This window comes from Rhipicephalus microplus, unplaced genomic scaffold (assembly GCF_043290135.1).
Source record: "Rhipicephalus microplus isolate Deutch F79 unplaced genomic scaffold, USDA_Rmic scaffold_14, whole genome shotgun sequence".
Classification (NCBI taxonomy): Eukaryota; Metazoa; Arthropoda; class Arachnida; order Ixodida; family Ixodidae; genus Rhipicephalus; species Rhipicephalus microplus.
In genome coordinates, this window is record NW_027464587.1 from 20756197 (window position 1) to 20768421 (window position 12225).

A 12225-nucleotide genomic window follows, 5' to 3' on the forward strand; every position below is an offset into this window, starting at 1 on the left:
AAGAGACAAGAAGAGAGCAGAGTGGATTAGGGGACAAACGGGGGTTAAGGATATCATAGTTGAAATAAAGAAGAGGAAATGGACATGGGCCGGGCATGTAGCGCGTAGACAGGATAATCGCTGGTCGTTAAGGGTAACTAACTGGATTTCCAGAGAAGGGAAGCAGGTTAGGGGGAGACAGAAGGTTAGGTGGGCAGTACGCGCTACATGCCCGGCCCATGTCCATTTCCTCTTCTTTATTTCAACTATGATATCCTTAACCCCCGTTTGTCTCCTAATCCACTCTGCTCTCTTCTTGTCTCTTGAGGTTACACCTACCATTTTTCTTTCCATTGCTCGCTGCGTCGTCCTCAATTTAAGCTGAGTACCGCTTTTGACCTTGCATTTACATTATATTTTGGTGGAGAGTGCTGCGGTCTTCCCCAGTCCTGGAACTGCGTAGCCGAAAGCTGCCGTCCGTCATGCCTGACCACGCTGTCTTCACACCCCGCACCGGCTTCGCAACGCAGGAGCTGTCCCGATGCCCAGCTCTTGCGAGAACCCGACATCTTCAGCGGCACCGACGAGAAAGACGTTGAGGATTGGCTGGAATCTTATGAACGAGCCAGCACTACTAACAAATGGGACGATCCCACAAAGCTTGGTACCGTGATGTTTTATTTAACGGATGTTGCCAAGCTGTGGTACAGAAACCATGAGGCGGATATCCCCACCTGGACGACCTTCAAAGCCTGCATCGCAGATGTTTTTGGATGCCCTGGTGTGCGCAAACTTCGCGCAGAACAACGTCTACGAAGCCAGTCCCAACAAACTGGCAAAACATTCACTAGCTACATCGAGGACATCCTCGACCTCTGCCGGCGTGTCGACCCGACGATGGCGGAAACTGACAAGGTTTGACACATCATAAAAGGCATTTCCGACGACGCCTTTCAAATGCTGCTCTCGAAGAACCCTCTCACCGTCTCTGAGCTCATCGAGTTGTGTCAGAGTTTCGACGAGCTCCGACGACAGCGTGTTCTCACGCGACGCCCTAACATCGCGGATGACACACTCTCAAGCCTAACCACCACATCTGACCATGAGTCCCTGCTATTGCAGATCAAGGAGTTTGTTCGTGCTGAAGTCGCTCGTCAGCTATCGCTGCTATCGACAGTCGGCCAACCACAGTCACCTCTTCCAGCAAACCTTTGCCAGGCCATCCAGGAGCAAGTTTGCGCGGCTGTGCCATCTGCCCGTGACGCTTCACCGTTGCCGACCCCCGTTGCCTGTGCCGAGGTAAATGCACCTCTAAGCTATGCTGAAGTGGCCGCTCAACCACCTCTTCAGACTTTTACGTTACTGTCATCAGCCGTGCCACTGCGACCTACTACTCCTTGGTTCGCTCAGCCAAGGTCCCTTCAGAGTAGTGGACAATGGCGTACAGTCGACAATCGGCCCATATGCTTTGCCTGTGGCCTACCTGGCCACATAGCGCGATACTGTGTCGACGCGTCCCTGTCTACCACCAGAGCTTCGAACCTGCCCCTTATGTGCCACCGCGCCCTTCATTCACAGGATCTCAGCCTCCTGACCAGATGTCATCATACGCCGACCACCGTCCTCCTGTTAACCGTCGCTCGCCATCACCTCGACGCCGCTCGCCATCCCCGATGCGCCGTCGTTCTTCATCGCCGGAGCGGGAAAACTGATTGCCGCAGTTCCAGAGGCAGTAACTGCGTCGCCCGCGAAAAGACCAAGGCCTCTCTCTTCTCCAACGAATGTTCTCGACGTATATGTGGACACCGTCGCTGCACTCGCTCTTGTCGACACTGGTGCCGCAGTTTCAGTGATCAGTGTCAGACTCTGCCGCTTGTTAAAAAAAGTTATGACGCCAGTAGCAAGTATATCACTTCGTACAGCCAGCGCAGAGCACGTCACGCCAGCCGCTGCCTGTACTGCTCGCATCGCGATTGATGGCCTCATCTATGTCGTTGAATTACTAGTTTTGGATTCCTGCTCCTATGACCTCATTTTGGGTTGGGACTTACTCTCCGCTAACAAGGCCGTCATCGACTGCTCTCGCGCTGAGGTAGAATTTGAAGTGTTTGGCGGCGCGCTGTTAAATGATGCTTTTGAAACCGAGGACAAACTATTTGTTGCTCAAGACGTCATCATACCGCCACACTCTTTCGCCCTTACCATGGTGTCTTGCAACTCGCTCGCCGAGTCGAGTGCCCTTTTCACGCCATCTGCCCTTTTCGTTTGTCGCAAGTGTTCGCCGCTATCTTATGCCCTTCTAGAACTTCATGACGGCGTCAGCAGACTGCTCATCTCGAACCTCTTGTCATGTCCTGTAACACTACTTCTGGGTGAGTGCGTCGGGTGGGTTTACAGTCTTGACTTTTCTGCAATTTCGGACATGTCGACTGGTCCTTCCGCCAAACACGAAGTCGCCGGAATGACTTGTGACTCTTCGCCGCAGACTACTAGGCCTGACGTACTCAGCAGCTCCATCGCCGACACGTTAACCATTTCGCAACGTGCTCAGCCTCTACGACTGCTGGAGAAGTTCCGTTCTTCCTTTGATTGCCAGCATACTCCCCTCGGCCGCACGTCCACTGTGTGTCACCGCATAAATACGGGTACCAATGCGCCATTGCGTCAAAGACCCCTATCGCGTGTCCGCAGCCGAGCGCCAGGTTATCGATGACCAAGTAGCTGACATGCTCAAACCTGGCGTCATCCAGCCTTCGAATAACCCTTGGGCATCTCCAGTCGTTCTCGTTAAGAAGGATGGGTCAGTTCGCTTCTGTGTTGACTACCGTCGTCTTAACAAAATAACTCGAAAAGACGTTTATCCCTTACCGAGAATTGACGATGCCCTTGACTGCCTTCAAGGTGAGGAGTACTTCTCTTCTATTGACCTACGGAGTGGCTACTGGCAAGTCCCTCTGGCACCTGAAGATCAGCCTAAGACGGCCTTTGTCACACCTGATGGCCTTTACGAATTCTGTGTCATGCCTTTTGGTCTTTGCAACGCGCCCGCAACTTTTGAGCGGATGATGGATAATCTGTTGCGTGGCCTGAAGTGGAAAACATGCTTGTGCTACTTGGATGACGTAGTTATATTTTCACCAGATCTTCCAACGCATCTCCGCAGGCTAGATGAAGTACTGCAGTGCCTAACTGACGCCAGCCTTCAGCTCAACCTGAAGAAATGCCGCTTCGGCGCAAATCAGCTCACCATCCTCGGCCATGTTGTCTCTAAAGATGGCATTCTTCCTGACACCACCAAACTTCGGGCAGTTGCAGAGTTTCCTAAACCTGCGTCTCTGAAAGATCTGCGCGGCTTTCTTAGCCTCTGCTCCTATTTCCACCGTTTTATTCGGAATTTTGCAATGATCAGCGCCCCCTTGACTGAACTTCTGCGCAGTGACTCGAAAAGTTACGCTTGGTCACCCGCCTGTGACGATGCTTTCGAAAAGTTGCGCCGCCTGTTAACCTCGCCGCCAATCTTGCGTCACTTTGACCCGACTGTTCCGACTGAGGTACACACCGATGCCAGCGGTGTTGGACTCGGCGCAGTGCTTGCGCAGCGCAAATTGGGATTCGAGGAGTACGTAGTTGCATACGCACGCCGTACCCTCACCAAACCGGAAAAGAACTATTCTGTGACAGAGAAGGAGTGTCTGGCAATAATATGGGCTCTAGGTAAACTTAGACCATATCTATATGGTCACCCCTTCGACGTAGTCACCGATCACCATGCGCTTTGCTGGTTATCCACATTGAAAGACCCCTCCGACCGTTTAGCTCGCTGGGCTTTGCGGTTGCAAGAGTTCGACATGCGTGTTGTCTACAGGCCTGGTCGACGTCACACTGATGCCGACGCCCTATCACGTTCACGTGTGTCTTCCAAAAGCTCTGCATGTCTATCTGCCGTGGACGAAATGGTTGCGTTCCCAGAAAACTGCGACATGGCGTCTGAGCAACGTAAGGATGACCGGATCAGCACTCTTCTGCGATTCCTTTCGGACCCGTCGACTTCTCCATCTTCTCGAACGTTGCGCCGTCAAGCGGCTCACTTTGAGGTCCGCGATGGCCTCCTTTATCGCAGGAACTACAAGTCCGACGGCCGAAAGTGGTTACTCGTCATTCCACGCCATCTTCGTGCTGCAATATGTTCAGCTTTCCACGCTGACCCTCAGGGCGCACATGCGGGCATCTTCAAAACATACACTCGGCTTTCCTCCCGGTTTTATTGGCGAGGCATGTACGCCTTTTTGCGCAAGTACATTCAGTCATGCCCACAGTGCCAACGACGGAAAGCTCTGTCTCATCATACCTCTGGTCCGATCCAGCCAATCCCTTGCCCAGCCAGGCCTTTTGACCGCGTTGGGATCGATCTGTACGGGCCTCTTCCATTCACGGCTTCCGGAAACCGTTGTATTGTTGTCACTGTCGACTATTCGACGCAATACTCAGAAACAGCCGCTTTGCCTGCTGCCACAGCACGCAACGTATCCTCTTTTCTCCTGAGGAACTTCATTCTCTGTTACAGCGCACCGCGTGAACTTCTCAGCGATAGAGGACGTGTATTTCTCTCTGAAGTCGTCAGCGCACTCCTCGCCGAATGCCGTATCATTCATCGGACTACCACCGCCTACCATCCGCAGACGAGTGGCTTGATGGAAAGATTCAACCGTACCCTAGGGGACATGATATCAAAGTATGTTGCCTCAGACCACTCCGATTGGGACCTCATTCTCCCTTTTGTGACGTACGCATATAACACTGCTCCACAGGCAAATACAGGCTTTTCGCCATTTTTCCTGTTATATGGCCGAGACCCTTCCACCACACTAGATACCATTCTACCCTACCACCCAGATTCCTCCGAGTCTACGCCTACCTCTGAAGCTGCCCACCGTGCCGAGGAATGCCGTAAGCTCGCCCAGTCATTTACAACTGTCGACCAATGGAGACAAAAATCTCGACGTGACGATAACCAACCGTACCCTAACTTTGTTCCGGACACTCTTGTGTGGCTTTGGGTTCCCGCTGTGCCTATAGGCCTTTTCTCGAAGCTTGTATCAAAATACCAGGGACCCTACCGCATTGTCTCGCAGACTTCACCTGTTAACTACACCGTCGAACCCGTTACGCCATCAACAGACCAGCGCTTTCGGGGTCGTGAAACTGTTCACCGTGAGTCGCCAGGATGGCTCCTTTTCCGACGGGGGACGAAGTGTAGTGAAGAGGAATGCCAACTACTAAAGCGACATAGACACGTTGGCGCGAGGCACGAGCTAAGACTGCCTGGTTGTTGCTGCGACGCTGTCCGTACACCCGGCCAGCTCTTGCTGCTTCTGTACAGACGCTGATACCGCTTTTGACCTTGCATTTACATTATAATATATATATATATATATATATATATATATATATATATATATATATATATATATATATATATATATATATATATATATTCAAGGAGAGAGAAAGACTGACAAAGTCTGGTCCACCAGACGAAACATTAGTGGAAATATACAGTGCCAAACCAACAAAAGTCTTTATTCCCTATTTCTTATTTATCTGGGTCCACCTGATTTTTCCCCCACTATATATATATATATATATATATATATATGTATGGACGCACGGACGAATGCACAGGTGTGGGGACGGACGTTTGGACACGGATGGACAAACAGATGCTTCGCCCACTCATCATTCACTCCGTGGCTATGTGGTGAAAGCCACTAACGCTATTTGTTATACTATTTCCAAGGACATACACACACAAGGCCTGCTATTGAGCAAGTCAAAAACTAGAGGTGGCTACATGCTACATACGGAAGAGGCAACGACCCATGGCCTAAGGAGCTTTGCCCCTTAAAAAAAAAAACAAAAAAAAACACCTCCATTCTCACCTTTCTACGGCGATGCAAGTATTCATGCATGCCGAAAAGCAGAGTGTAGAACTTTTATTTTTCAAGTAATTATGCCAAAAGACGGGCTTTTCTTTTTCTTTTTTTGAAGCCGCTAGAACAAGTAAATATCTAACTGACCCAGTCACGCAGCACCATTTATATTGTCATATAAGCCGAAGGCAAGTTAAACACGCACGAACAAAAATTATGAGCACAGTGTAGAACACGACTGTCACTGAAGGCCAATGCCCCTCTGATTGGCCGATCATGCTTCTCTGACACGTAGCAGGAACATTAGGAGAGATTCGTACATTAATGTGGCACTGTGAGGTGTCTGTCTACATTCGATGCGCTCAACGGCTTCTATTCGCCGACAGTTGGCTTAAACATTGAAGCGTCGGTGTGTACATTCTGTTGCGCACTACCGACTGCCTATTCACATTCAACACGGGGACAATGCGAAGGCATCGTCTATTTCTCTGAAGCACTGATTTTATGAACATTGTTTCTGATTGATGCATTATCTTCTCTTTTTTTTTCTTTGGCCCGCTAAGCCTTCTTTTGTTAATTTATTGCATTTTCCCAGCCGTCACTGAAGTTAATAAACGGTTACAACATAAGAATAAATACAAGCTCTGCCCACAATTCTACAGCCCACATCTCATTCGCGAATGTAAGAGGGTCGTGCAAGTCGGCTTCTTCCGTAAGGGTATGTGCTTTTTGTACACCACTGTAAATGCCATGAATATTGAAAGCTGGAAGTTTGTCCTTCAATCTGAAATTATATGACGTCTGGCTAAACACTGATGTTAGAATCTACAACAAAGTTTGTCACTAAAGTTTGCGCGGTCTACGAATCTACGACAAAATTTGTTACTAACGCCAGCAAAACAAACGTGCGTCTGTATGAGAACGTCAAACTATCTCGAGCAAGCAAAACATGGGTGATGTTACAAAAGTGAGCAAATGTGACTGAGTGGGACATCTATGAGACTTCTCTCCGAGTGAGAGAGTGGTGGCTGTGGGTGGCGCATGTGTTAATTTTTGGGTTGCAAGTGAACTTTCTGTACTACAAACTTGGGGATGTGGCTATTGTATACATAGTGAAATGCTCCGCACTGAATTCGAGTGCTTGAGTGGATGCTGTACATACATTGTGTTCTTTCTTGTTCTTTCTCTGTTGTCTAGATTCTACTCGGTGTGTTGGATGGAATATGGTGCACAGTGAAGCAGCTCTAGGTATTTGTTTCCTTTATTGCAGATGCTGGGCACTGAAATTTGAAAACAACCCAAGGGTACCAACATTCCTGCAGTGGAGAATTCTATTCCTTTTTTTTTCATAGAAACCTACTTTTACTTCATGTGAGGGAGAAGACAGCAAGTCCTACTAATTTCCACTGTTGGTTTAAAGAATGAGATGCCCAAGATTTCGATAATGTCTGAGGAAACGTCTTCTTGGAGGAAAAACGAGTTAGTCTTCACTGTCACTCTCGTAGTGTTTTTCTTCTATGAAACGACTAACTGCAATGTTGCGAATGATGGTAAGCACCTCCTAAGCTGCAACAATGGGCTGATGCATTGCTGTGCTCCAGACTTTCAGGAATTGGTCCACACGCATCCACTGAAAGCACCGGGAGAACAAGTGTGTCATAGAAGTTGCAGAAAAACAGCAGATTTTTCAAAATATATTAGAAAGCAGTCTTAAAAATTTTTTCGTTGTATTAATGCTTGACTGCATTTTATAAATCATGTGACTGCACTTGATACCACCTATGCACAGTGCTAGCAATAATGTTGTGTTTGAATGATATTTTGAAAGCTCTGTTATCAATAAAACCTCAGTTTTTTTTATTAGGGTGTGATGACAATGTTATACGTCCAACCAGTGCATATTCTGAGTGTGTATATGCAGGGGAAAATGCTCAAGTACAATCTGGGCAAGGCCTGCTGTTCATGCTTGAGAGAGAGAGACCATTTTTTGGTGAAATAAATCGTCCTACAAACGTGCCCAAGCAGCCACTTCGCACCCTGAATATGCAACATTACAGCACTGGCAACTTTGACAGGCATCTTTGTAATTTATAATATACAGCAGAGCTATTGTGGTCGAGGCAGAGGCATAATAGTGCCCCCATTTTGATTTTTTTTTTTTTTTGCCAAAAAATGGTCATTTCAAGGAGGTGCTGCCGCTTCCAAAATCAAGGTGCCCCCCCCCAGAAAAAAATTTGTGGCTACGTGCTGCTTGGGTTGTGGTGCCACGTGTTGCACATGAGCATCAACAACGTGAACCGGCACGCGGGCAGTAGTGCTGTTATTTTTTTCACCCCAGTGCCGTCTAGTGTCTACGATGTTACCGTCTCGGTGTGCGGGGATCTGGGGCAGTGTATGCTGCGTATGCGCTCAGTACACAGATAATTGCTGTTCTTCGTGGTACACGGTCAAAACACAGCAATGCTCTGCCAGTGTAAAGGCGCTAGTAAGTAATCGCTAAGTTGTCAGCTTTGAAATGGCTGAAGTAGAAAGCAGCAGCGACCTACCAGACGTTCCCACAGCGGAACCAACGATAGACGTGAGGTGAGTAGAATTGCAATGCATTCCTTAAGCAGCACATGTAAATGGGTATCTGGCTCATATATTTTGTTATAGGTGGCCTTGTGGTGTTCTGGGAGTATGCACTTGCGTTAAATTTTCGGACAACTCCAGAAGTAGTGCATGAAACGTAAATGAAGACCAGCAAATAGGGAAAGGAACCAAAGCTCAAGTTTGCAGAGTTACGTTGACTCCGCACCTTCCCGCAGGGGTGTCTGCTCAAGCAGGTGTTTGGTGTGTGGCAATACCACAAACCCGAGCCAACGGGGAAATTTGGACTCCCTCCCACGCCTCGCTGTGCATGGCTTAGCCGTGTCCGGGGGAAAGGATATTCTGGGGGTTGGGCCGACACTGGGTGCTTGGACCTTCAAGCCCCCCCCCCCCCCCCCCCCCCCCCGCCGGCCGAGGCAACACACCTCTTTGGCCCCAGCTTCAAGTAGACAGCACCCCTTGGGCTGACCCACCTAGGGGAAATCAGCAGTCGCTTTTTCTTTTTTTCTCTCTCCTTACATCTTCATTTTTTTTTCTCCACTTTAAATCTATCCTGCCTAGGATAAACTATATTTGGTTATAGCAATGGCGTACTGCTGGTGTAGTGCAGACTTTTCCACATGTTCTGGCACGTCCCCTTGTTTGACTCCGTGGTGGGTGGTAGGTGCTGCTGCCGAAGGAACCAAAATTTTTATGGGACCTTTGAACCCCCCTCTCTCTAACAGATTGTGCCGCCAAGAGGGTATGCCCTCATGTAGCATCTTTTTTTTTTTTCATCAGAACATGAAAACCTTTTCGAAATACCATGTCCTTCATTGTGAACAACGATCGACAAAAGCCAGAGCAATCTTACCTTTCGTTGTGGCCAAGTGCCTAAAAGACACCATTGTAACTGGCTATAAAGCTACAAAGATGGCATGTGGGAATATTCTACTTGAATTAAAGGACAAGGAACAGTTCAAAAAGCTTTGACACCTCATAGCTTTTGCCAGTATCCCTGTATCAGTAAGTGCACACCGTACAATGAACACACTGAAGGGCGTAGTATCTAATGAAGACTTGATGGCACTAAGTGAAAATAAACTCCTAAATGAATGGAAGGACAAAGGCATAACACATGTGCAACGCATTACAGTTGGATGCAGCAGCACTGACATTGCAACAAAGCATCTAATACTCACTTTCAACTCAACCACTCTACCTCAGACAATTGTAACTGGCTATGTAAAACTTCCTGTGCATGCATGCATTCCGAAACGCCGTTTCAAGTGTCAGTGGTTTGGGCACGGAACTCTGAAGGTGCCGAGGTCAGCTTACTCGTGCTAAGTACGCCCCAACTGATCGCAGTACTGATGAATGCAGACACGGTGACGATCTCTGTGCAACCTACGAGGTAGTCGTTCTGCATACTCCAGAGTGTGCCCAGCCTGGAAGAGAAAAAGAATTATCGCTATAAAAGCTGAGGAAAATGTTGCATTCCGTGAGCCACGAAGGCGAGTCCTACATCCATTCTTTGCACTAACATCTTTCGCTGAAGTGGGGCAACGAGGGGCGGCACCACAACGGCCCTTGGTGGATACCTGGACCACGCCTAGCGTGCCCAGGTTAGTCACTTGCTCTTATGGTGGCAGCAGCCAGTGCTGCCCCACTTAAAATCAACCAGTCCACACCGGTGGTCTCTACAAGACCTGGCAGCAGCCAAAACAATGAAGAGGCTAAGGGGGTCTCATCAACCCCTGGCTGGGTGGACACAAAACTTCGTCGGTTGAGGCGAAGTCTAAGCGTTAAAACGATCGCTCTGCAAAGTGGACGTCCAATGCCTCGCAGGAGGCAATGGACGCCACTTCTAGCCAAACGGCGCAGTAAGTGCCAAAGAAGCAATGACGTTTGGTCGGCCACTCGAAAAAAAAAGACAAAACATCAATCCAGGGCATCGCAAAGGCCTTGTAAAATAAGTCTCCTTTGAGACATGCATACGTAGTACACACAGTACCACTTCGTGTTCAATATGCATCCAAAAATAATACAATGCAAAATGAAAAGGTCTTTTTAGGACTTGAAAAAGTGAATCGCTGCACAAACTTGAAGAAAAACAAGGGGGACAGGGGTAAGAGCGCAGACTACCAACTGTTTATTGTCGTTTTTTGAAGCCAATATATACGCATGCTACGCTGCGCTTCCAGGATGCGCACAAAACAAAAGACGCCGCAAACAAAGCCGACCCAAAACAAATCAAATCAAAATTGACTGCCACCACAATGACAAAAGTGAAAAATGGCAAAATGCAGAAGTGATACCCACCACAATCTAAACTGCGTAATCCCAAGGTGTGTGCTCATCTTTTTTTTATTTATCTTTTATTATTTATTGCACCAAGCATCAACAAAGGCATGAAAAAAATGAAAACGTGCTCTAGAGATTTTTGTTCAAAACCCTAAATAGAGCGCTTAGCACCAAATAATACAATAAATTAACATTTTTATATTCACTCCAAGCAGCCCCAATTGAGGAACCCGAAGGATCAGTACGCCGAGAGATTCGAAAACTATACTAACATAAAACCTTACAAAACATTACGTAGCGTCACATGGGAAAAAACAAGAACACTAATAAACAAAACAAAAGAAGAGGAATGGAAGAGAACACAATGCAAGGCGTTAGCCACAACATTACACTTGACCATGTAGGAAGACCATTTCCCTGTCCGAAAGTGAAATTGAAGGCATGATGCTTATGCAGTTGTCATTATATTGCCTGATAAAGTACGCTTCGATTATCTCCCTTTCGGTCTTTTCGCGTGCCTTAGCCATGACTGACGCATTCTCGAACAGGGGGGGGGGGGGGGGGTGCAACCGCGTGTCCTACAGTGCAAATCTAAATGACCACCATTTTTTCTTTTACGGCCAGACTGTGCTCACGCAAGCGTTCGTTGAGGCAACGCCCCGTCTGCCCTATGTACACCCTCCCACACGACAAAGGAATCAGATATACAACAGCAAGTACACACCTAATGAACACGTTCGCATGCTTTTTTGTGCATTTTGCCTTCTTCTGTTTAGTCATTAACAAGCAGATCTGACGTAACTTTGTAGGCGCTGAAAAGAGTACATCCACACCGTACCTATTAGCCACCTTTTTTTACATTATGGGAAACGCTATGTAAGTAAGGCATAACATGAATAGGCCTCCTCTCCCTTCCTTCGACGCTTGGACCCCCGCCCTTGTATTTTTTAAGAAGGCTTTCACAGGCACTAGCTAAAAACTGTGCTGGGTATCCAGCCGCACCCAGACGAGCTACCTGATTCTCGAAGCTTTCAAACATCAGATGAAGGCAAGACTTGTCAAGGGCTTCCGCACAAGCTGACAACACAATGCCCCTCTTAATCAACTTCGAGTGGGCGCTATCAAAAGGCAACAAGCCTTTCTTGGATCGCGGATTGTATTTGAAGCAGATGTGCTTCTTGGCAAACTTCAGCCGTACGTCCAGAAACTGGATCTCATTTTCAACCGGCATTTCGTGCGTGAACTTCAGGCCACTGGAGTGTCTGTTGAAAACCTCAAGGACACCTTTCACAACATCTTGAACCCGTTCACATGGGACCTTCCCAAGCACGATAAGGTAGTCGTCCACATACCTGAAGGTGCGAACGACATCCAAATGGGACAGATCATCCTTCAGGCGTTGGTCGAAGGCTTCCAAGAATGTCACTGAGAACAGGTGCGATTG

General features: G+C 47.9%; 1 protein-coding gene across 4 annotated transcripts in view; it reads left to right on the forward strand.

Moving 5' to 3' along the window:
* Positions 1–7769, forward strand: part of Aldh-III (Aldehyde dehydrogenase type III) — a 180444-nt gene extending 172675 nt beyond the window's left edge. For 2 of the 4 annotated variants that reach the window (XM_075882911.1, XM_075882910.1), the window contains one exon: positions 7107–7769. In XM_075882911.1, the coding sequence (XP_075739026.1) occupies positions 7107–7157 (51 nt within the window). In that variant the 3' untranslated portion in view covers positions 7158–7769. The remainder of the gene's footprint in view (positions 1–7106) is intronic. The other 2 variants (XM_037432078.2, XM_037432079.2) reach the window with 1 other exon arrangement.
* The last annotated feature ends 4456 nt before the right edge of the window (positions 7770–12225 follow it).